General features: G+C 39.3%; 1 protein-coding gene across 1 annotated transcript in view; it reads right to left on the bottom strand.

Annotated features, from left to right (window-relative positions):
* LOC122528108 (pikachurin-like) overlaps positions 1-27,096 on the bottom strand; it is a 112,076-nt gene that overhangs the window by 20,284 nt on the left and 64,696 nt on the right. Inside the window, exons 5-6 of the mRNA XM_043652855.1 lie at positions 15,747-15,933; positions 5,510-5,649 (exon numbers count right to left, since the gene is read on the bottom strand). Of these exons, the coding sequence (XP_043508790.1) occupies positions 5,510-5,649; positions 15,747-15,933 (327 nt within the window). The remainder of the gene's footprint in view (positions 1-5,509; positions 5,650-15,746; positions 15,934-27,096) is intronic.

Genomic DNA, 27,096 nt, shown 5'->3' with positions numbered 1-27,096 from the left:
AACTAACAAGTAGTTCGTTACTGAATTCGAGTCTGATTTTTTCTTCGAAGTTGCACATTTTCGCAATAGTAATCTCAACAGACTGTTCTTTTTTTAGTAAAGACTTGAAGTAATTTTTGAAAAGTCATGTCTTGAAAGTTCCTCGTCAATGTGTCATTAATGAATGATTTGTAACGATTGGAGTAAATAATTACAATTAACGTTCTCCATAATCAGAATTTCGTTTAGAAGGTGGGTCAATTATATTTATTTATTCATATAATGGACAAGCATGTATAGAAAAATTAGACATGCTTCGTTTAATCGACTCAAAATCTCTGTCGCACTAAAAATAATCTGCCTAAAAGATTCGAAGATTCCCTAAATTATGTAAAAGACTATAGATACTAAAAGACAAAAATGTTCAGATCCTTAATTCCTTAACACCTTGATTGCCAAAGATTTGCATTTATAAATATTTCGTTGGATAAGCGAAACGTATGTATTTATTTAACCACGAATCGAGACTTTATTGTTCAAATTCAGTACGTTTACAAATAAAGTAAGTGCGGAAATCGCTTATTTAACCACTTGCGCTGGCAACTGATTGCAGGCCATAACGAGTGACCAAACCGTATAGAATAATTCGTCGCTTTCTTTTTCAACTCGTCGGTATGACATCACTGGATAGAAATTATTGAGAAGTAAATTTGTTATTTGTTTTGCTTATTTTGTTTTATTTAAACGTACTTAAGACTGAGAAAATATTACAATTTTGGAATAAAAAATTCTCGACGTGCGTGGTACGTCATTCCAGCGCAAGTAAGTAAGTAAAATCGTCTCTCAGAAACGGCAGACGCTGGGCACTCAAAGTGTCACGTATCTTAGTACACGTTCGAAACCACAGTCTCTCTCTTTCTCTCTCTCTCTCTCTCTCTCTCTCTATATATATATATATATATATATATATATATATATATATATTCCTCTCCATCTAGCTCTCTTTCTCTCTGTCTGTCTCTCTCTCTCTCTCTCTCTCATGCTTTTCATCGACCTTCTTCCTCCTTGACTTTAGGCAAACGCAAGGTTCAAGAGAAACACTACCAAATGGAAACCGCGATCCGAGCATCCTGTCCAGGTTCATCCACAGACCGTACTAGACCTGACAGCCAGCCAGTTCTCTCTATCGTTGCTCGATTAACGCGGCCAAGAATTTAGTTTCGACGTTTGGTAGCCAGACACTGACGCGAGCTGGCTCACGCGCGCCTATCGTCTGCGTGTCTAAACCTAGATCCGAGTGTACTCGGCCGCAATGGCTGACTAAAGCGAGGACCATGATTCCCAGCCGGACATCCTACGCGTTTCACCGTTCTGCTGCGGTATTGAGCGGTATCGAATGCCTTTTCGGGATCGATAATTAACAAATTTCGTGGCTGCGAGGTCGATGTTTTGAACGGTAAGATGGTATCTTAAATACGGGGGACAGTTTTATAAGGGTGATCGTAGTACGTGATCGGCAAGAGGGTGGATTCCACGTCTGGAAGTAATTGAAAAATCTGGTAATTTATATCGGATTTAGTTCTTAGCGATAATAAAATTAAATTAAATTAAAAATTTTAAGGTGTAAGTAACTTGGAACTGGGATTAATCAATTTTCAAATTGAATTTCCTAGACCAGAAGAATCTTGGGACCTGAAGCACGATATTGCTTTCCTTCAAAATTGAATAAATTTCATAACACGACGAAAGCGTAACGGCAATTATATTAGAAAATACATACGCAATTTTAAAATTTTGTCATCTACGATGAATACTGAGCGTTAGAAATGAAAAAAAACCTTATTTCACATTTTCCTCCATTTATTTTTCCCAGTCTTTTAGAACCTGTCAGAATTTTAAAGCTGGATCTTCATCCTGTGCAATAAGGGTTTGGATGCTTTTATTCCCGAGGTTCGATAGATCGACAGTTTACAAATAAACTTCGAACAGAGTGGCCTCTTTTTTTTTTTTCTTTTAGTTCGACTTTGTTTTTTTTACGATCTGCGAATACGAGATCGTTTGAGTTAATCAACGTGTGCGCGGATGAAACAAAGATGAAGCGAAAGGGTGGTTAAGGGAGAGGATAGAGCGAGAATTATCGCAAGGGGGAAAAGTTTTAGCGTATCTATCGCGCTCTTTCCGCATGCTTCTCTCTCTCTCTCTCTCTCTCTCTCTCTTTCACTTCTCTTTGCTCTGCTCTTTCGTAATGAACCAGCAATTTTTCAAAGCCGAACGACCTTATGATCGCATACGCGTTACGTCAAATTAAAGAGCAACAGGTGTCTCTGCTGATCATCGGATGTACTCCGCGTTAAAATAGTGGCATCGTGATATGACGAACACTCACTCGCGACAGCGTTCGTCCCCTTTGAAGCGAATATTATTACGAAAGAGACGGTTAGTTGGACAATGAACGAATCGATAGAGCGAACGGCGATCGATCGATTGTGAATTGGTGAAAATTTTCGACGGGATTTCCGGCGGATTTCTTTTTCTATTACTGATTTGTAAGAGGGTTTACAGGATTCGTTCAATCGTGGAAATTTCGAATTCGGTGACTTTTAATTGAAAGGTTGGAAATATTTTTTAGCAAGAGTGTTTCTTTTTATTTATTTTAACGTTCTTCTTTCTCTTTTTCTTTTTTATTTCTTTAATTTTATTTCTAACAGATACTTTTACCCTTAAAAGACACTTTTCTTGCTATTTGAAAATGTGTAATAAAATTTAAGAGAAAGTATTGTGTCATACTAAAAAGAAAAAAAAATATAAAGCGTATTTCCTTCTTCGTGAGAGATTAGGTATGTTCCATTTGAATAAATAATTCACTCGTTTGAATTATGAATCGATGTGTGTATATATATTTTCGAATATTTTTACTTACTTCGACTCTATACGTTACTATAAAAGGAAATATCTATAAAAAATATCACACTAAAAATATTTATCTCGGAGGCATTTAAAATTCAAAATCCTTTCTATTTTTCTCTGCTGAAAGTTTAGACTCTCCTGTTTCGGGGATTTATTTATTACATTTATTTAAGAAAATGTTTTTTGGTACGCATGAAATATGAAACAGATAAGCGAATGGCAAACAGAATGTTTCACCAAGTACTTTCAAAAGACATTAAAAACCAGCCGTTTGCCAGAGAATTTTAGATTTGTTTTAGAAAATACTCTTCAGTTTCTTCTTCAGAAATAATATTTTATTGTATACTGCAATTCTTCTACTCGGGCAACATTAGAAATAACGATGAAAAAAATTGACGATTCAAAAAATTTTCATACTCCCCACACGTTTGAAATTTTTTATGACATTACGAAAGAAAATAAATTCGTCCTTCGTATTCCGAGGAAAATGTACGGAGGGACGAAATCGATGTCTCACGGCATTTAGATTCGATTTAAGTGATAGGTAACGTCATTTTTCTTCTTTTCTTTTTCTTCGTTTGAGGAGAAAACAACGAGGAAAATCTGCGTGGGGCGCGAAGGTGTTCCATTAGGCTCGACCTTAAGCACCCCTGGGCAAGGACGAGTTGAGAAAAGGCGAGAGAAAGAGAGATACGTCACCAGCGGCCGTGGCAACGTCACGGGGGCGCCTCCGGTGACGTCAGTGGCGTGCTAAATGAGATTAGATTCGCGAGGGTTTTATTTGCGGCCCACGCATTTTCTGCCCCCGTGCCGTGAGCGAAATGCCACGTCGGACGTGTGACTGCTTATGACATTCTACGTATACAAAACAAAGACCAGCGACCCTTGAACTAAAAGACAACGCTGTTGTTCCGCCACTCGTGTACGACGTAAGTCAGATTTAAGTGGTTCTCGCTTGTCATCATTTTTGAAAAGGTTTTCGTATCGATTCAGAGTGTTGCACGACATGGTACGTTTATTGGTACGTTTTATGGATTCTTTGTTACGTTAAATTCCTTTTGTAAGATAGTAATAAATTAATAAATATAAAATATTCCGTTATTGTGTATTTTTTCGACCGATCGTGGTAGAACTAGTATTTCTAGTATTAAAGAAGTATTTAATTAACTCTACAGGCGACTGTAGCGATTAAACGACGCGAGATATTCGAGCCTAGTTGACGCGGTCGATCCCCCATTAAAAACGTTGAAAGATACGAGATCGAAAAACTCTGGAACTACTATCTCGCTATCTCTGTCTAATTTCACTTATCTCTGATGAGATGATACAATTGATAATAAACTCCCACGTACATTCACTGACGTCATTTGATCTAAGATTACACTATCGTCAACGGCAGTGACAATCAGTGCAAATATTACAGTGAGCGTTCTTAAAATATCTCGCAATGCAGAAACGAGACAAACGGGATTTTAAAACGTAACGGAGGAAAGAATCTCCTCCGTCGAACGCGAACCCTTTCTACGACACGGGACGCGTGGCGAGACACGAGGCATCGATCTCGCGGGTGTATCGATCCCCGTGCGAGCGGCTCGCCAAATGGCAGGTTTTCCTCAATCATTCCGAGAAACCGTCCAATTTCCAGCATAAATATTTCGCGCGGCAATTTTTCCCTGATTATACCTCGTGCCTTAAATACGCCCGTCCGTGCACTTCTTTCTTTCGTTTTTCATTGATTTATTAACGAAGTTACCCGCGCGCGAGAACAGCTGTCGCCGCGGAATACCCGCGTTACCATTGCGTACGTACAACAGCGTGCAACAGTAAAGTAGAGCAGAGTATCATCGTGGCGGAGAGCGCGCGGGATCGGAAGCGCGGCGGAGAAATGAACTGTTATTATCAACACCGTCTGCGTTTAATCGTAAGTTACAACGTCTGCATACTTCTCGTGGCGGCGAAAGGACGATAGGACAGCTCGAGGTCGTGGCATGCGCCACCGTGTGTGCATGCACGGGGCGAAGCACCGCCGCGCGCGTTTCTATATACATACCGGTGTGTTTGAGCCGCGCGCGTTGCATTGCCGAGAGACCGAGAAGTGAACAAGAAAGGGAAACAGTGAGAAAGAGAGGGGGGAGGAAGGAAGACAGAGAGAGAGAGAAAGAGAGAGAAAGTGTGTACAGGGCGGAAGAGAGAACACGATGGAGAAAGCGCGAAAAGGAAGAAGATCGCGAGTGGCGAACGGTAAAGAGAATCGTAGAGGGGCGGGAGGGAGGAACGCGATGCATGAAAAGAGGAAAAGAAAGAAGATGAAGAAGAAGAAGACGACGACGACAAGACGAAGTAGAAGAAAAAGGAGGGATAATAAGAGAAAAGGAATCGGAGGGGAACTGGAATGAAGAGAGGAATGGAAGAAAAAGACGAGTTTATAAAGGGAGGCGGAAAAGAAGAGAGAGAAAGAGAGAGAGAGAGAGAGAGAGAGAGAGAGAGAGAGAGAGAGAGAGAGAGAGAGAGAGAGAGAGNCTCTCTCTCTCTCTCTCTCTCTCTCTCTCTCTATATATATATATATATATATATATATATATATATATATATATATATATACATATATTCTTAAGATATTTACCTGAAGATCCACCCTGGTCTCGCACAGATCGCCGGTGTATCCGAGGGGACAGAGGCACACGGCCGTGTCGCCTCCCGTAGTTAGACACTTGCCGCCATGGGAACAGGGCACCTTGCTGCATCTGTCCGCCGTGCACTCCTCTGCAACGACAATAAATCGAACAGATCAATGGGCCGCGGATCGAGCGCGTCAACGACGACGGATTCGATTCCATTGAATTGCATACGCGTATTATACAATATCATGGGACTGTAAGAGAGATATTTTCGATAAAAATCAACCGTGAATGGCGGTGTCGGTGTGCACGTCACGCGGTCGAAAAATATCAGCCGATTCGATATTTTGGTGTGTAGTATGGCCGATAGTATCGTCGGTGTAAATATTTGACGAAAATACTCCTTTGCTCTTTCTCTCTCTCACACACACACACTTTCTCTCTCTCTCTCTCTTCTGCTCTGCCGATCGTTCGATCTCGTTCCATCTCGTTTTCTGTCTGTTCCGACGGCGGTGGGTACCGGAAACTGGTGAGATGTCTGCGAAATTATCTTCCGCCGCGCTCGTTCGCCGACTCTATCGGAAATTTCAGACGAATGAAAGAGGGGCTTTTTCTTTTCCCTCTTTTCTCTCCCTCTCCCTCTCCCTCTCTTTCTCTTTGGTTTTTTCCTTTTTTTCTTTTCTTTTTTTGTTCCATCCGGGAGCTGGGTTGCGGCCTCGGGGTCTAAAGGACTCTTGAAAAATCGATGCTACGCTTGTCGATTTTTCGATCGGTGAAACGAGGAAATATTGATAACGTTCTCTCTCTCTCTCTCTCTCTCTGTTTTTCTTTCTATCTACGTACTCGTGGCACGATTTCAATCGCGCGGCCAGGTTTTGTTGCGTTTCTGTTCCCCGGAGTCGCGTGCCGCAATTCGCCAATGAATAAGTAAATCGCGAATGTAGAGATATTCAAATATTGTAGAATCTTTAAACTCGTTGTGATACATCAGGGATGAATTTAGTCGGATTTGCAGATGTTGCGCTCGTGAAATTTTATCGTACATATTTTTCGATAAAAATTTTATATCACTTTAGGATTGAAAAATATGATCTGCACTAGATAATTATTGGAGCGAAGAATCCTTCTTCGCATTGCCTACATCTCGTGAAATTCTTTGCGCTGTACGCGAACGATGGATATGCTTTGATATATCCTCGAGTTATTCCACTAGTATTTATATCAAACACAGCGGAATAGAGTACCGTAGAAAAAAAAAGAAAAAAAAAAACTGATTTGAACACGTGGAGATTAAAGAAAGGGCCGCACAAAGTAACAGGGAAATGGACCGATGGCAAACGTTCCGAAAGGGCCAGCGTAATCGATATCGAAATTACGAAACTCACGAGGGAGAACGGTCGTTTTCAAAGCAGAAAATTTCGAAGTCGCCGTATCATCTGCAAGTTAAAGAGGTCAGAGCTTCCTGCGAGAAGTCGGATGGCACGTGTCTCGTCCGTTTTCACGTACTCGAGAAGTCGGACTCGAAATGGACTGCGTTTCCTAGTTAATCCTTTCGCTACTGAATGACTTCGGAATGAGAGTATCACACACTATCACATCTATATATAAAATATAATTGTCTTTCAAGAATTATGGTAAATATAAAAATACAAAAATAGAAATGAAAATATAAAATATGTAAAATAAACGATAGAAACGAGTTGAAACTTTTGTATTACACGCCATGCGCGACAGTGTTTTTAATCAGTATTCAATGTGTACGTTTCACAAATTTGGTTACGGTTGCCCTTGGATTTAAAAGAAGACGTAACACATAAATCACAAATATGATGCTAGGTCATAAAAAAATTGAGTTATCATTCTACTCTTAAAAGTTTCAAAAATTTCAGTGTTTGATAATTTAATAGAGTATTTGTACCACTGACGGATCGTCTTTGGAAATCGTTCAGCAGAATTTTCAATCAAATAACATAAAAAGGCCCAAATTAATAGTTCTCAGCCAAAGAAAATGAGAAATTTTATGTTTCTAGCACAGTAACGAAGAAAAAAGAAAAAAGATTAAAATTATAATCCTTAATATCAAAGTTATTCGATGCTGGCGGTCTCTTCGATTCGTTCCTCCTTAAGATGGCGATCAATATGAACGAACGGCAAAACTTGCCGGTGTTGGGAGCGCCATTTGAAAGACACTTCCGGTTCGGTTGTTCACCTGGTCGAGTTACCGAACGCGGTTCCCTCGCGAGTCTGGTTAAATTGCGATCGATCGTGGAATTCTTCGTCGGGTCCGGATTACTTTTTCCTCGTCGCCGGAAACTCCTTTTGTCTCCGCGATTCTGCTTAATAACGGGAACTAGCAACTTCCGCGACGAGTTTCCCCTTTCTTGTTCGCTGCTGAATGCATGCTCGTTCCTGACTATCGATAACAGTGACGTTGGAAACGAGGGAAACGCGAGAGATGTGGAGAAATTTCGCTCTGATAAAATATCTGATAAAACTGTAACATATATTCTATAATATTTTACGTGTAAATAAAATACTTATGCGTAAAAAAGTTTCCCATTTTTTAAATTACATTTCCAAAAATATGAACTTGCAATATATAGTACAATGTCGGAAGAATTTCAGCATCGTTTATTTTTTTCTCTGTCATACGGTAGTGTAGATTTTACGTATTTTCAAAGACACTTTCCTTTCTACAGCGTTGTTTCTTCGCCGGTTTCATTGTTGTTCTATTATAAAGCGTTTCCATGGTTTCTGTTTGAAATCTTCCTCTTGGAGCTCTCGTTTTGCTTTCTTATTTTCACTGTTCTTAGCTTGTCACTGCAGCTTCTTTTCAGTTGTTATTGCTTCGAATTTTATGTTTCATTTTTTCATACTCAATATTTTATCATTCTTTTAATTGCTCTTTTTAGATACAAAATAATTTCTTTCTCTTTAGTGTTCTTGCTTTTTATTCTTCGATTCTTTCGATCCTTCACAAATCTAACGCAACATTGTTCAAAAGAAAAAATTAAGAAATTCATTTCAGAAAATTTCACGGTAATCGAGTAATTGTTGACAGAAACAGTTTTGAGGAAAGTGATCAAACAAGGATAGACCTTCACTTGTCTCTGTCAAGAGATATAGTTGAGCTTCGACACTCTGGTGCCTGGTAAAAATCGAAGATTCGAATCGAGGATTCAGACTCTCGTGAAAAGTGCTAGCGTGACCACACAATGCTCCCGTGAATCTCAGTTAAGTGATGCTTAACATGGAATAGTATCTGGTTGTCGTCAAGCGCTCCCTGGTATCCTCATGTTCGAGTTGATAATACTTGAGTTATTCCTCGATAAGGTACAAAAGTCTGTACGCTGTACGTTCCGAAGGCAAATTTTCCATTTGACAATGCAATTTCTAATGTAGAATTGTACGAATATTTTTTTTTTTATATTTATTTCTCATCGTTAAAAATTTGTATTCCACAGTTTCAGTTTACTCGACGCTCTGAATTTTATTCCGAGCTATCCGTTTATATTTCATTGCATTTCATTAATGATTAACTCGGAGTTTTCCTCTTGCTTTTCTTTCCTTTTTCTTATTATCTCTCATGCAAAGTGGATGACTATCCATGGATGACTGTCATATGGCAGTTCCTCTCATACAGTCATCTAGCCTGATAGATTCAGCTACTCTTCTTTCTCCGGCGAATCTTTTGTCTATCTGGCAACTTTGCTTAATAACGTCTCAGAATTTCCACACCCTGAAATGTCCTCGAGCATGTCAAAGGAGAGAGGAAAAGGGACAGAGAAAGAGTGAAAGAGGAATTGTTCAAAGAAGTTTCTCAAACTCGGTGACCAATGACACGGTACAAATGAAAATGGTGAAGGTGTACAAAAGTTGCAATCGATAGGAGAGTTTCTTTGTGGAAGAGACGGAGCTGAAGTTGGCAAGATGAATACCTAACGGTACGATGTGAAAAAGCTACAGCTACTCGCGTTCCGGAGAGAAATTATATCTCTCTCTGGATAAATATCTCGTCTTTATTAATTCATCCTTCGCGCAAATTATTTAAGATTTCGCTTTATCAAATTATCAGCAACGCGGAGTCTTCTTCCTTATTTTAGACGCATGAATTCCTTTTTACGTTAAAAGTTAAAAGAAACCGCGTCGATTCGCGATTTTCAACCTAGTTATCAATCGGATGTTTATATATTTCGCTGAAATATGGAAAAACATGTACGCAAAAGTGTATGAGGAACAAGAGGCAAAATGGATTATACGATATTTAGGAAATAAATTCACTTCTTCGTTACTACAAACTGTGAAAATTGGTACGGACGAGCACATAAAAATATATCAAAAGTAAGAGAATAAATTCTTCACTTCTTTATCGCACGAAATATAAAAATATGAAATTTTGTAAAAAACGCCATCTAAAAAAGTACGAATTATGAAAGTGTGTACTTGCACAAACATCCTCGGTATACTAATTATAAATTCCTTAAAAAATGAAGAACGTAAATTCCGTCCAATTTCCCCCTTAATTTCCATTTTCACGTACGTCTACGCCGAATATTATAGCGAACTAATTTTCTCTAAATCGTGGCCAACAATTTCCACGTCAGCTCCCCGAGCGACGAACAAAGCAAAGCGACAACGGGCAGCGGTGCAAAAAGCGGACAAAGCGGGCGGTTCGTTTTTCAAGTGTTTTATTCGAGCGAATAAATCGAAACCGGTTACAGAGCCAGCAGGCAGCGCAAGTTTCAGCGCGAGAACCACGCGAGGTGTAGTACTTTCGCCGCGTTGGTCGTTTCCGTCTGTTTAAAATTTCACGCGTGCTTCAGCCAGCCCCTCGTCGATAAGGTATCGCCTCTACGTTATCAACTTCGGAACTCTTCATTCGCCTACGTTCCCTAATGCATAGGGAATTGCGTTTTCTCGAGGATCGAGGCGAGAGAAAAGGAACGTTGAGACAGACGAGGAGAAGAAGAAGAAGAAGAAGAAGAAGAAAAGAAAGAAAGAAAGAAAGAGCTGCGAGTAAATTGAGAAACTTCGATTCCCGCGATTTTTATCGCTTCGGTTCGAATAATCTCGATTCACCTCGCCCGAGCCAGACTTCTGCTAAAAATCGTCCAACTCGTCTGTTATCGCGCGAACTCGTACGAGTCACGTTTCCTTCGTTTTCTCGAAATATTGCCGTCGTTTCCTCCCCCCTGTTTCGAATTATATTTCGGTCATGCATCGAGACCGAGAGAGGTAATTCGATTAACCGGACACGAAACCAGCTTACTCCGCGGAAACTTCTGTCTTTATCGGACGCTTCCTTCACGGCAGTACGCCGATATTACGCTTTTTCTGTTTCACAATTTTATCGCTCCTTTCAACGACGTGTTGCTTTGAGAAATTTCGTTGGAAACTCGTGTCTACCTTCTTTAATTGAGACGTCGTTTTTATCTTCGTTCTCGCGAGCGTCGCTCTTTCAGAAAGTCTGCGTTTACGCTCGTATCGTGATTTCCTTGAAATTAAATTCGAAATCTTCAGCTCTTCTTTAATATCCGAGCGTTGCCCTATTCACTCACGTTTGTGCCATGAATCTTGAAATTGAATTGGAAAAATGTTCAGCATTGAATTTTCATAAATTTTCCGAACGGTTGTGTTTTATTCACTCGAATTATTCATACTATTCACGTTAAAATTAGAAAACCTTTTTGACATTCAATCTAATATTTTTATTCGTTCTAACAGCTTTACGTTCTAACAGCGATTGGCAAAGCGCTAGTGACCAGTAGCAACAAAGTCACTGAGAACGCTTCTGTTAACAGTGCAATTTAAACACCACGTATATTTCACGCAAATAGATATAACAATTATCAAAATTTGTTTATCAAGTGTATACGGTACGTTCAAATTAAATTACACAAACTACACCGAGACGAACGATCAACAAACGTTGTCGCGCGCACGGAGAATCGAATTAAGCGCACGGAGCCGCTGCCTCTAACGAGCGTGTAATAATTATCAATTAATTAGCCTGCCGCGGTGATGGACTCTCGTGGCGCCGGTTCATTTCACATGTGATAAAAACGGTGGCACGATGACAGGCCATTGAGCTCGCGTTGTCGAAGGAATCTCGATACCATCGCGGGACGATCAACGAGGTAATTGATTAACACTTGATAATTAACGCTCGGCTCCCTCGATTCGCATAGCGCAGCGCCATCGTGCAACGTTCTCTTTGTCTTGACTTTGATCGTTTTAGCTAATTAGCCGACACGGGAAATGCACTCCCGCGCGTAGAATTTCGTTTAACGAATTTTCATCGGAACGTAACGGTGGAGACCGGTGTTACATTAACTAACGGCTGTAAAAGAACGAAGGAATTCGGTCGGTTGTTCGTTCGTTCGGTGGTCGTCGCGTTTCCGAGCAACGTTAAATTTTTTAGCCCACCGCAAAATCGAAATTGGAACGTTGGTCTGTAATTTTGAGAGAAGAGGAAAATGGGAAGGGACAAGACGGTGAAGGAGGGAAAACGTTGAACAGTAATTGTTGATGATGCAAAAAACGGTTAAATTTCTAGTTTAGCTAGATGGGCTCTTCTCAATTTCGGCTATTTTTCTAAGAAGTTGTAAGAAGTTCATTTTATCACTAAAACAAGAAATCAATCATTGTTACTTAAAAAAGAAACGTTATATTTAAAAAATTATAAGCCAGCGAAATAGTCAAATGCACGGAAATAGAATAAATATGTAAAGTACGAATCTTAATCTCCATTTTCTATTTTTGTGTTTGTGAAGGTATAAATTTGCATAAATATCTACTGATTACTTTATAGAATTTATATCTCCCATTATTTTGTGCGTTTGGAGAAAATTTAAAGACGAAAAAAAAAAAAAAGAAAAACAAGTATGGCAACTTTTACAATATTCGATAAACTAAATAATTTTTAATCTCATTCGAATTGGTATTCACAGTTTACTAAATATCTACACAGTTTATTAAATACAAAACTCAACAGCTTCGAGTTTAAACTCGTCGTACATCATGTTCATTCGTCCGTATTGAATCTACAATTTAGAATCGAAATTATTATACATAATGTACAGTGATTCCACTTCCAAATTCTTATAATTTCGTGGAAAAAAGAAATCGTATAACAAGTGTAAAAAGGAGACTTTAATTTTCAAGAGTATGATAGATTTAGTTGTGAGAACAAATTTTTCAACGTCCATAAAGATACTTTTTCAAATTTTCGAGGGAAAAGGTATCTTACTTCAAAACGACGAAAAAACATTTTTCGAGAAGAAACGAACTAAAAGTTTCAACATTTTTATTAAAATGAATCCAGTTGAATCGAGAATTCTTTTTCTCCAAGCTCCAGTAGCTTACAACGTCGACGATATTACGTCTGCTGCATCTGTCGGAATTAATTTCGACAGATTTCGATCAATTCAGCCATTAATATCGAATCTCTGAAATTTAGACTCGAATATGAATGAATCTCAAATCTAGATCTATCTAGGAAATTATTATTACATACTGGATTGCATCTATCAAATTCACGTCAATAACTTTTGTGTATTTTGCGCGTGTAATATTTCTGCACGCCCTGTTTCTTCGGTTGGCGCACGTCGAATATTTTACACGGCCGCATTATCAAAGCAGCGTTCTAGAGTTTCTGAAATTCAGTTACCACTGATATTTCATTGAAGCTAGAGGAAAAGCTGGAACAAGGGGGAGAGGATATTTCGTAGTAAATCGGGGGATCGTACACAGTGAACGTTGGAGGATTTTCTAACTAAATTCATGTGACACCTGTTGTGTGTGCTCGCCGATATAGGAGTTAATTCGAGCAGCCGATACCGTGCGGCTTCCTCCGCCCGAGCAAAATGTAACTTCGACGCGCCTAATTATGGGCCGTAGTGTTTTATCGTCGCGATTATTGCTCGCTGGAATTTACCACTCACCGTTGAGTTAGTACGTTAAAGTAATTTCACATTCGTTACTTCCCACGCGTTGCATTGTGAACGCTCTTGCTTCCTGAACTTCACTCTCGCCTCTATTTCGGGTTTTCTGTTGCATTTCAATTCCAGTTTCGTGCGAGATGGTATATTTCATTTTGCGTTTGTATCGAGTTGATCAGAAAGAGTTTTGTTGTTATTGATAAATTGGCTGGTATTTTATGTTAATTAATAAACAATGTTAGTCGGGGAAAGTTATTTAGTAAAAATCTTATAGTGGCTTACAGTGAGTTGTAGTTACTTATGTAGTGAGACTATTGCTCGACGAGACTAAATTTGGAAAATAAAACTTACGAAAGTTAGAATTTTCAATGAATTAATTACAATTTCACTCTAATTAAACGGTTTTTTAATACGTTTATACACCGATAATTCTTTTGATAAACTCGACAGAACAAAGCTAATTAATTAAACTAAATAATTAAGCAAAATAATTCGAATTCGTATTAAACAACTTTGATTGAAACAAGCAAAAGTAAACTCGACGAATATAAAAATAACTCTCCCCTTGAAAAATATAAAATTCTATTGACTTTACTCTCAAATTTAATGAAGTCTTTCGCGTACGGTAGACCAAATAATAAATCCTTACTAAAAAAAAAAAAAAAAGAAAAAGAAAGAAAGAAAGAAGAAACAAAGCAAAATCGTCGTGATTAAGATTTCCGGTGGAGCTACGTACGATACAGCAGTTATTAATAACTTTAGTTCCCCGACTGAGGCACTCAGTGAGCACAACGTACGAAGACAAAGGGCGAGGATAGCTCGTTTTTCCCCGGAAAGCACGAGGAGGAAATATTTTTCCAACAAGCATGCTCGCGAAACGAGCGGAGACGTCCAAACGATTTGCTTTGGCATTATCCACGGGGATCCTCTCCCTTTGATCCGTTTCTCCACGAAAGCCGCACATTTCAGCATTCGCGAAGGACCGGTACCGGTGGACAGTCGAGCACCAAAAAATTCAGTCCCGGGAATTTGATCCTTTGATGCATTCGGCATTCTGCGCCGAAGAATGGAGACGCGCACGGCCAAGTGGTGGTACGTCTATCGCGTCGTTCGCAGAGAAACCTGGAATCGCTCTTAAAAGCTATCTCTCGAGGGGTTACGCTTCGGGGGATTATACGTATTTCCTTCGAACCGGTTCAATGGAGATTCGACACTCGATAGACCGGCCTCGGTCCGTTTCACGCCGGTTTCTGATAAGAAAAACGTGGCAACTTTAATCGACACTTGGTCCCGATCGACCGCTTTGCGGCGTTGAAAGTCGTGCATGCGTGAGAAATTGCAACTGCGGTCTCTCGGATCTCTACGCGAAAGCAAGAGTTTTTTTGTGCTTTTAGGCACAATTTACTCCGAATTCAATCTCGTCGTTCCAGTTCTAGGTTTCAGTTTTGCGTTTCCATCTTGTTTAAGAAAATTTTGTGAGTCAGTTTAATTGGTATCGCCAAGGGTCGAGTACGAGGCTTTCATTCCTAAAATCTTTGTCGCGAAGAATGTAAAATCAAACATTGTAAATAATAAATATATTATGGCCTTTCACAATCCAGGGATACTATTTAATTTAAAACTCATTTTCTGTTGTTACTAGACCGTGGATGTTTACGCAGTTTCATATTTTTATGAACGTAATTAACGAAATGGAATTTAAATAGGCGTTTCTTTCATTTGCTAAATGCCATGATAAAGAGGTAAATGTTATCTCTATCTTGAACGTTACATACATTTCTGTATGTTACGTGCATTCTGTAGATTTTTCTGAAACTTTTAATTCCTGAAAAATGCATTAACACTCGCACGCTAGTTATTACCATCGCCAAGCAACGTTCGTACGTTTTAAAATTCATCAAACTCACCGTAAAGCTGCACAGAGTAAAAGTAATAAAATATAACTTTCGTAAGCTTTCGTTCAAGTAGTCTCAACCCTTTTTAACGCCGTCTGAAAGAGTTGATATAGTTTGGAAAGGTTTGAGGAAAAAAGGTTGTGAAGATTCTCGCAAAATTTAAAAGGGAACATGTCATGAATGAAAAAGGGAGGATAAATTAATTAACGTCGCGGCGTAGGAAACGAGTAACAACAATTGAATTTTAAAATTCATCACTAGACCGCGCGAAGCAATTTTCATTTCGTTGTTCTTAGTTGTGTACCGCTAATTTCGAACGTGAACGTTCACAGATTGGAAGCGCTGGAAAGAAGAGGTGAGTGGGAGGAAAGAGTGGGAGGTCGGTTTAATTAGTAAGTTGTACTCACCAACGTCGAAACCATTCGCGGCGTCGCCCTGCGGCGCGAGGGGGAAACGATAGCGGTGTTCATTGGCTTCCAGATGCCGGACGCAACCCTTAAATCCGGTCCTCACCGGAAGTCGCTCGAGGCCGGTCGTGTTTCCGGGGCCGCCGACGAACAACGGCTCGCGGAAGGTAATCCTCGCAAACAAGCCCTGCAATCAAATCCAGAACAAGCCCGGTTCACGCAGCTGCAGAAAGCCGTTGTATAATTCGCGCTCTTCCATCCGACGCTTTATCCACAACTTGCTGGATTTGTGTGTTCGCACGAGTTTCCAACAAGTCGGTCTTTCTCTTTCTTTCCCTCATTCTCTCTCACTCCTACTCTCTGTTATGCTACTTCACAACACCGCTTTAGACTGATTTTAGTCTGCGTCTGTGATCAGGCCGATTAAATGTTTTTGACGAACGTCGTTTTGTTGGGAATTCTTGGAAAATATTTAAATATAATGTAAAATATAATATGAAACTATTTAAATATTTCAATCGTTTGGAAATACACGATTAAAAATATTGTTATCTCGCTTTTTGAGAGGATTCTGGTCTGAGAATTCAAGAATCTGGAAAGTCACTAGAGTCTCTTTTGTTCTTCGTCGTATTTTCCGAAGGCTTTTTTGGAAGGTTTGGCAGTTTAAGAATTTCACAAATAAAGAACTAAAGATACACTTATTTGTTCAACGTTGATCGAGAGGGAATCTGTCTCGAGAATTTGGAGGATAAAATTCGAAAGCATATTTCCCTAAAAGATGCTAATTCCTAAAAGTGGCTGCTTCTTCGTGTCGGATACTTTTCCCCCCGAACGATCAATTCTCGGGGCCTTCAAGCTCCCGACACGTGAAAATTTCAAACCTCGAATACACAAACTTCCTAACCAAGCGCTGTAATCTACTCCTGCCACTCGAAAGCCGCACAATCGACCGACTGGTATTCACAAGCCTTCTCACGGAGTGCTCCGTTTATCCGCGAAATGCCACTCGCTGACGGCGTCGGTGAAAATAAGCACGTCGAAAAGGACGAGGGGTACATATCGACACGGTAATGCAACGCGATGCAAGATGCTACGTGGCAATTTACGCGGATTGTACAGCCAAGCTAGCCCATATTTGCCTAGCGAAACTGCCGAGGGTTTCCTTGTAGTTTCCTCGGCGTCTCTTCGCGCGAGAACGTGTATGCACGGTGTCGTGGTGCGCGTAGTGTACACGTGAAAAGTTGGCAGGGTTGACGTTCGCGTACGCGCGAATTCTGGCCGACAGTCTTCAAGTTAATGCACTTACAAAAGTCTCGAAAGTTTCAGCACCGAACTGCACCGTCCAGTTTGCCCGGGCATCATCTGGCTGCTGCGCCTCGTCTGAAAGGTTTCTCCGTTCGTAACGGAACTCGCGGCGAACGAGTTGTCGGCGATCGAAATAATTTTCGCCGACGAGCATCTCTCGTTGGTTGTCTCGAAAAAAAAGTTTTCATCTCTTCTTCTTCCATGATATTTTGATGTTCGAGTTGAGCTTGTTTTAATTCGGAATTTTGTAATTCCTTCTTTGCTTCTTAGGTTGTTTCTTTTTTTCTTTTAAATAATTCTTTATTCCTATGATCAGTCATTTTATTGGATTTCTTTGTAAATATTTGTTCGAAGTTGAAGAATATTTCGATAGGTTTCTTCGAGTTGTAGCATTTCTGAGGTATTCTATTTCTGCTACTTTAAATTATTTTAATTATTTCCAAGTATATTTGGTTCACAATTTCATAATATCCAAATCAATGTAAACAGATCGATCAATTCCCTTTCTCAAATAAATTTCTGAAAATCAATTTCTGCCAATTGTCAGAATTAACTTACTTAGGCTGAGAAAGTTCATTAACGATCGAACGATTCACTGAGAATTTTTTTTCGAATTAATTCTTTCTCGTAATTTGTTAAAGTGGAGCTTCCCTTCGTTATCGAATTCAATTAATTATCGCATTATAAGACGAGCAGGGATAAAATTCGCAGCATGTTAAATCGTCGCTAATTACAACGTCACAGCTCGTTGTAAAAGGCTATCGTTTAGATTAATCCCTCTCTCTGCACGGATTCTACGCCGCGTTTTTCTGCCATCTTCTCGTTAAAGAGAGGGAGAGATAGAGAGATAACGTATTTAAACGCTCGAACAGACGAGAAATAGACGAATCGTTTCGCAAATGATCCCGTTTCCAATTAAAACACGTGCACGAAATTCCGCTTGATGAAACAGCACGCTTGTTTCAACGTTAAACCAAGCTAAAGTCCTTGGATCTTCGGAAAAATGCTCACCGTGTATTGATAACTTGTAATCGACTTTCGCGCTTTAATCTCATTCGAGTTTCCATTCTGCCGCGAGAAACTTTCCGCTAACGATTTCCGCGTACTGAACGCGACGCTCCTTTTTCCTTTCTCTTTTCTCTCTCTCTCTCTCTCTCTCTCTCTCTCTCTTTCCATTTCTTGGAAAAGTGGAACCAAAAGTCGTTAAATGGACAAAAGTTTCAACCGAGCGAATTCTACTTATCTGGATATCCTCGTAATTAGCGCGGCGAGTTTTTGATTAACCGAGATACCGTGTCCCGCAGTTAGAAAAACTGCGTCGAATAAATGGAGAAAAACGGGGAAAAACGAGGGACGGTGCGAGTAATACGGAGGATCGAAAGGAAAAAAGTGTGTGAAAAGATATCGATGGATGTCAAACAAATTGCAGAGCGAATTGTAACGAAAATGATATTGAAAATATATAAAATTTATTAGTGGAAACACGGTGATCAAAATAAAAACTTCCCCTTCGTGCAGTCACGATTTCGGCATTTTCTCTCATTCAGCCCCTGTAACAAGCTTTTTCCATTAAACGCGACGAAACGTAACAACAAGATTGTTATTTTCAAGTTTTCCACGTTGCAGAAATGTTGCCGTGGTATTTTCGAAAAGCTGGAAAATCCCGGCTGCGATGCAGTTTTGTCATTTAGAAGCTGTCGCTTTGCAACCAACACGACCTTTTCGTCCAAAAGCTCGATACCACGATGTCGGAATGATGAAGTGACGTTCACGTCTTCATTGGCAATGTATTAGAGGCATAGTGGCCAAAGACGAAGCAGTATCAAAAAGATTAACTTTCGAGACGAGGTGGGAAATGGCTAAGTGCGTTATCACGAAATGGTAAATGAGATTCAACGGCGAAACTAAAAGGATGTTAGTTCTTTCAATCCTCCATTTGACGTTGCCTGGCGGAAAGTTCGGTCGGCCGCGCGTCTAGCAAAATTCATTTTCGAAACGCGTGATTCCTCTTTGCGTCGTGCTTGGCTGCCTATTAAAAAAAAAAAGAAAAAAAAAAAATGCAGCGAGCGGTAAATCCGAAAATACGCTCCTCTCGTCTCCGTTATTAACTCGGACCAAGGCTTCGCCTTTTCTTCCTTGAATCTGATGGATTTTCTTGCGACTTCCGCGATGTAATTTCGTGCGACACCAGGTTGAATCCTGTCGAAATTTTCTTCAATATTTTCGATGTATCGGGTTAGTCAAAAAGTAACCACGCTTTTTTGTGGGCGAATGGAATTTTTTCACGAGAAACGAAAACTTTATTGGGCAATATATTTGTTCGATTACTTTTTGCCATTTTTTTTTTTTTTTTTTTTAGGCAATTTCACGATTTCTCATTCAAAAAGGTTCCTATCTTTTTTGACAAAAAAAAAAATTCTAAGAACGATTTGATATTCTCGTCAGTAATGAAATTTAGCAAATCAATTTTGACACTGCTGTTATTTCAAAGCTACTCCACTATACACGTTAGATAATTTTTTCTGAACTTGCTTTTAAAAGGAAGTTTTTTTCCTTCTAGCAAAATACGACGAAAATGTCCCTTTTTTATTTTCCATTTTGAAATTGACCTCAGACAAACAATTGTTAACGAGATCGTGCATTTCCTTTTTCTGAAACAAGCTTCAACAATCGGGTATCAGATAGAATGAATTTGTGGTTTAAAATAAAGTTAATTGCATTTTAAGATATACATATATAATCATTTACTTTTGTAACTATTTAGTTACAAATAATTTTATTGAAAATCTGTCGGTGATGCTATTTAATTTTGGAAATATTTTCACGTTTCTGGAGAATTAACTATCGGAATAATAGTCACGAAATTACTGATTATCATAGTAATAGCAATAATCAGAATAAAACTAACCTCGACGACTTTCAGATTTCGATTCTATTCAACTTAGCTTTAAAATTAAACTCCAATATAATCTACAAGAAAAAGGAGAAAGATTCTTGCTGATATTTTTCGTCGCCCCGACCGTAATTTCATCTGCTTTCAACGTCCTGGCTCCCTTCAATTTTCATTTTTATCACCTGCCGCGCAAAAATCTCGCCAGTCTTGTCCAGCAGGGGATCGCCATCTTAGACCGATCGCCCGTTCCCATCCTCGTCGCGCGGAATTCTTTCGTTCGAGATCTGAAGAAAGTTCCCCACGGGGAAGAGAGGGACAGAGAGAAAGAGAGAGGGAGCGTACAATTTATTTCTCTTTGCTCGATCCCTGTCGCTCGACCCATTTTTCACGCGAGAACTGCGAACGTGTTCGCGAGGTTGAAACCTCGCGGGGGGCAGCTGGAGGCGGAGAATAATCCGTCGTTTTGTCAGACCCTATTCTATTCCTCTCGGTTATCTTCTTCCGAAACAGTCAGCTATCGTTGACGATAAGTCGTCGAACAAGTTGGTTAATCCGACGTTCCTTCCCGACGAGAGGCTAATTTTCGATGACTTTTGAGGATTTCGCGGGAGCTGTGTGAAAAATGAAGAGAGAGAGAGAAAGAGAGAGTACACTTTTTACGTAATCTACCCTCTCGTCTGGAGTATACAGAGTATAGAGTGCTTTCCGCTCTTCCCCCTCGTCTTTTAGAGTTACTTTTTCAGATTAAAGGAGTCTACTCTGAACTAACGCTGCAATGGCATCGCACTGTGGTTACTTCTATCGTAAGAAATATTTTTCACGGTTTCACGATTTCATCCGTCTGATATCTGTCTCGGGGGATTGTTCCGAGAACGGATGTTCTTTGAATGTTGGTTGATTTTAGAAACCGTGGGAATTGGACTCGATTGGCTTATTTAAAGTATCCTGGAGCAGAGTGTCCTAATTGGAATTTGAAAATAAAGTGCGCTCTATTCGTCTTTCGTTGTTAAGGAATTTAAAAAAAAAAAGTACAAGGCTTTGAATTGCAACTGAGATTTTTGCTTTGAGAAACAAGTATTTTTTGCTTTGACTAATGTAATTGCTGTCATCAGTTGCACGGATACCAGAGAACAAGAATCAGTCGTGTAATATAAAAAAAAATAGAATGAAATTTAAACAGTGTCGTATGCGCCAAGATGCTCGAGATTGCCCTTGACTACTTTTATTCGTTCCGACACGTGTCCCACCAGTTTGTCACTGAATAAATCAAAATAGCGAAAACAGAGACGAGAGTGACAAAATAGTGAACTAAACGACGCTAACGAAAAAAAGAAAAAAAAAAAAAAAGAACAGAAGAAGAAACGGCGTTGATAGAACAAACACAGGACGCTCCTTTATGAATTAATAAAAGAACAAAGACCAACTGGCGCGATAATTGAACAAAGCGAAAAATGTTTTGCCAACGCGTGGCAGATGTAATATTAAATTGTTATCGCGCGTTATCAAATGTTTAGCTTGCGGTCTCGTCTAGCGGACTCTTTTGTAGTAAGCCACGCTCCGTTTTGCCTCTTTTCGTGCCACGTCGTCATTGTCTACTTGGTGTGGGAAAAAAGAAGAAGAAGAAAGGAAAGGAAAAGAAAAGAAAAAAGAAAAGGAAAGGAAGATGGAACAAATTAAAGCGGCTACAACGAGTACTAGTTATTCTCCGACCCGTTACAAAGTCCAGAAAATTAGATGCCCAAGGAACGTGCTTTGTGTTTCGAGCGGATTACGCTCATATTATTCAGTCAACAGCGAAAAATAAAGATATCATTCGGGGCTGCAGTCTCGCCGGTACGGAATGTTTGGAAATATAATTATCGGGAAATATAATTATTGCTTTTATTGCAAAATTTCGCGTTTCAACGAATGAAAAATCTCGATTCGTGCAACTTTCAATATCCGTGTATCTCGTGTATTATATTTTTTATGCTCTTGCTCAAAAGTCTTAGAACAAATTAATTAGAACGTGTATTTGTATATATTTATTTGTTACATATATCGTATGTATTATATATATTTGTTTCGAAATTGGATAATAATAAATTGCATAATAATATGCAACTTGAAAATTTTACAATCTATAAAAAAAAAACACAAGAATATTAAAAATAAAATATATCGCAAGACCTTTGAGCGAGAGTCAGCAGAAACCAGCAAACTGCTCTCGTCAATTGTCAGAAACAAAGAAACCTAGATATCGATTTAAGATGGCATTTCCTATAAGCGACAAACGGATGCACGCATTTACACCGATACAGTGGAGAAACAAGATCCGACGAAATTAACAGAATCTCTATCGCACTAAAAACCCACGGATTTTCTGGTAACTATAATATTCACTATATATATTTACAGTGTGTTTAACTAAACGTGCCAATATCCTTAACAATGGAAAGCCCAAGTCATCGAATTCGAAAAATATGGAGACCACTACTACCTGTCTCGTGTGCTGAAAAGTTGATGGAAATTTCTAGCGACGTAGATTGAACACACTATTAATTGAGTGCATAACAGTATTTTTAGATGTACTGTCGATCCGTGTGCAATTTTTTGCAAAAAGAAAATTTCTTTTCAGAGAAATGGCGTCCACATACTCAAACACACTGCACAATATAATAAAGAGAAACCTGCGTATTAAGAACAAGGATCCTTAATCACGCGCATTTCAATGCACTTTAAAAACCACGATCCTCCCCCGTTATTTTCATGAATGAACCGCAAACGAATGCCAGGGTATACGGGTGAAACGTCCGAAATAAGAGGTGGAAGAAGAGACTCGTCAACGTCTGGCTCCTCGTAGCTCGTCGTTCGTTTCGGTTTCGTCCGCGTCGCGAGAAACGTCAAGGTAGGGGGTAAAACGAAAAAAGGAGGCAAAGACGAAAAAGAGGCGACGGCCGGAGGTCGGTTCCTCTAATTACGACGCTGTCGTTAGGACACCGAATGCTTAATGGCACTTGGGGATAAAGTGGGTTCCTCTTGCAGACCCATTTTCCGGCGATGTCCGCTGATTTTAAAGGTAATTAAACTCGGCCTCTCCCCCGGGAGAGAAACCAGACGGCCCGTCGTCTTCGAGTCACGCGGCCAATTCTCGAAACCGCCCATCGATTATCCCCTCTTCCGATTCCGCGGTGTAATCTTTGAGAAAAACACCTGATTAGAACGTAAACTTCAAAGTCAGCCTTTGCTCCCCTCCTTTCCTTTTCGAATAATTAATCTTTCCACGTTTCTTTCGTTCGATTCAGTGTGAAAGTGACGCGTAGCGTCATAGAATAAATTCCAAGTTTCGTTTTAGACGTGTATTATGTAGAAAATGATCGATTGCTCGGCGTGTTTTATTTTTTTCTTAAAAATAATCCTATCGCCGCGTAATTGTGTAAATACAGTGTTGTTTCGAACGAATTCTCTCGCTACGTGATAAAAACTTTTGTCGCGTTTGACTGTACAATGATCTGTTCTACTTCGTCGGTAGTACGTTGTTTATATCGCCGATGAATATCCACGGTGGAAAATTTGTTTATTTCGTTTAATACGTATGAATATTAATGAATTTGTACGGGAAGTTAATTATGCATGCACATTATCCAGCGTGATTAATTAATAATGTAACGTAACTTGTCTTACCTGGCTGACTACGTACGTGACCTGTTCTACTACTCTAATCTTACACGCGACTAATCTAATCATATGCTTTGCCCGTCTACGTCGTCTGTTCTACAAAACCTTGTACCACACGTTTGATCATATCCTTTATATACCTATTCTACTAGCTTGGTCACATAAGAATTTTTATTCTACTTATCCGAGTACCATGTACTGTTCTTTACTTATCAAGGAGCAATAGAATTGTAAGTTAATGCAAATTTTATACAGAAGATTACAAACTTTAATACTATTTTGCATTTTGAATAGATATAGAATTAATACAAAGAGATATTAAAAAATAATAAACAATGAAGAAAGTATTAGATAATTCCAAACGGCAGTGTCATAGAAAATTACTGTACTGTTCATTTCGTTTCTTATCTTCGAGATTTTCATTGAACATAATTTCCGAGGTATTTGACAAAACATGCTTCGCACCCCCAACTTTGAGACTACTTTTCACCTCTTCAGTATCGATGATTGCCAATAAAAAAGAAATATTTTTTGGGTCAAATATTTTCTCGAGAACTACGTTCGATGATTCAAAATCGGTGATTGACACTTATGTATGTTCCCTTATTAGTGCAAAATAATACAATGAATAATCAGCGTTAAAATCAGCGTAGAAATCAAACCGCGATGTCATTGGAGTTTGTTTCCAGCTTCTTTAAGAAACGGCAGTGTTCTTCGCGCGGATAGAGTACAATTATCAGTTGACGAGAGGTGCTTCATTCTTACGCTGGAAGAGCAGAGCGGTGATTTCCCGGCCGGTGATTTGAGATTTCTTTTCGCCCATCAGGCGAGCCACGATGGTCGACAATATTCCCCCGATTGTTTCGCGAAACTTGGCCGTAGATGAACTTGGCTCTGTTTTTAAAAGTGCACTCGAAACCACTCTCCCCCTCGCCGTGGAAAGCAGCGCCTCTCTTTCTCTCTCTCTCTCCCCCTTTCTCTTGCCGCGTACTAACTTATTACGAAACAATTTGCAAGTCTTATGAGAGTGGCTGAGAGGGAAAGCACGAACGGAGGTGGAAGAACGAGACCGAGAGCAACGAGAGAAGAAAGGAAGACGCAGAGGGACGGAGGTTTAGAAAGTAGGTAGCTTTTAAAGACTTTTAATTCAAGAGCGAAATGCCGGCTAGTTCCAACGTGTAATTTCAAGAGAGAAAAAGAAAGAAGAAGAAGAAGAAGAAGAAAATGCCGCTGCGGGATGTAATAAAACGCGCCTTCCCTGGTTACTTAAACGTTTCGAAAGGAAAATGTCAAGTTTGTTTGGTAGTCAAACGGTTAAGAATGATAAATATTAAAATGCGTTTCTCAAAAAGTTGCAGGCGAACCTGATGAATATGCAGTAGTTATCAAAACGGATAAAGAGACGTTTTCGTCTACGAGACTCTGTAATAGTGTCAGTGATTTCATTTGCGTATTTATCTAATTTATCAAGTCAAATGGCCATGTACTTCGTTATTTTGCTGTGCGCCTCTTCCGTGCAGAGACACGCTATGAAGAAGAAGTTTGTATTTTTTAAAGTAGAAACTCCGTGCTTCGAGTATCATTTTCTTTATGGTTATTAATATTAACTCTACGTTTTAATTCTCAGTTGACATCATTGGGTCGCAAACAATCACACTAGTGGTAAATTTTTATCAGTGCCCTTCGTCACGTAAAATACAACGTACTTAACAGAATTAAACACTAAGAAATAATGCAATCCAGATATATACACGTGTATGTAATAAAATTCAACGTCGTTTGTAACGACATAGGTGTCGATCGTGGCGCAATAAATTGTCGACATCTTTCATCGTAAAATAACTTTCCATCGAGCAAAATCGCAGCCAGTGTGCAACAATTTTCATTAAAACCATGATTGTCGTTGGCGCGACAAACATCGCACACCGACCGAGTTTTACAAGCGTACATGAATTAGGGTAAAATTAGCTTTCTGTCGGATAGGGTGGACGAGAAAATCGATGAACACGGACAATACGCGACATCGTCGGCTGAATTTCCTTAATCGAGCAAACTACGGACTAAGTTTTACAAGTAACGGTGCATTTTACTGATTACACGGTGTAGCGTGGTCCGTTTCACGGGCGTGGTTCGATTATTCATCGTTCGCGAAACCGGCCATCTGTCTTTATACGTCTGACCACCGAAGCGGGTCGTAAAAGTTGAAAGGGGCTCGAAAACGCATCAGACATTCCACGTAAACGTGTTGCCCGGCACGATACGTGATCTACGGTGATTTTCGTGGCGTGTAAGACGATGATCCCGCGTTTTTTTACACTGCACTGTGGATGAAAAATCGTGAAACGTAACGGACATTAGTCCGAAGTGAAATCGTTTCTCCGCTGGTGAACGTTGCAACGTCACTTTGTCACTATTTTCCTCATTTGCATCTCAAACGTTGCGACGTTTTAATTTTAATTCGCGAAAGTGTTTTATTTCTCAGTAGTTTTCTTGTCTGCGTCCCAATTTCAACGACGTGTAATTGTTGGGTGTTTGTGTACGCTGATTTGCAAATACCGTGCTTTCTGGTGACCGACATTAAACACCGCCAGATGCTCTAATTACCTCGTATCCATGTTGTTTCTACGACTTAATTGTACGTCTACACGTTATCGTACGTCGTTATACCAAAACCAGATCGCGATCAAACGCAGATAGAATATTCCTGTTCTAAAGCGAGAAGATATCATTATCGCAGTACCTACGTTCAAATGCAGTTTATTAAACTATAAACTTGCCCCAATGCTTCGTGGTGTATTTAACACGTTGCATTGTTCGTCGAAATTGTTGAAAATTTGATAAATTTTGTACTTTTTTTGTAGAGTGATAAATTCATTGCGGATAAAATCAAAAATTTTCATCAGAAATATGTTTTTCTTCAAATGTGGATCAGGTGTAGAGATTGAGACTTTTCGAATATCTGTATTATATCTTTACGTACATAAAATCATTCGAAGTTAAATAAAAATGTGTCAGAAATAATGTCTATTTAAATCAATATAACGTTGTAAAATCAAATCGTCAAGTTCATCAGAAATTTTACCAATTCGAAGGAAATCTGGTCCCATTGTGATCGTACCGAACGTTACAAAAAAAGAGGAGGCCCAATCTTCGCGAGTAAAATAGTCCATTGATTGAAAACTTAATCATCGATTAATCGTTCTACAACGTAATTTTAAAACACAAAGTTACTCCAAGTTAAATAAGAGTGTCATTCCAAGAGCGTCAGAAACAATATTTAAATAATGTCTATTTAAATCAGTATAACATTGGAATTGTCAAGTCAAATAGCCAAGTTCATCGAAATAATATTGAAATTACCAATTTGAAGGAAATCTGGCCCCATCGTGATCGTACTGAACGTTACAAAAAAAAAAAAAAAAGAGGAGGGCGAATCTTCGCGGGTAAAATGATCCATCGATTAAAAACTTAACCATCGATTAATCGTTCTACTAA

Source organism: Frieseomelitta varia, unplaced genomic scaffold (genome assembly GCF_011392965.1).
Source record: "Frieseomelitta varia isolate USP_RPSP 00005682 unplaced genomic scaffold, Fvar_1.2 scaffold_245, whole genome shotgun sequence".
Lineage (NCBI taxonomy): Eukaryota > Metazoa > Arthropoda > Insecta > Hymenoptera > Apidae > Frieseomelitta > Frieseomelitta varia.
This window is presented reverse-complemented; position numbering and strand designations above follow the sequence as displayed.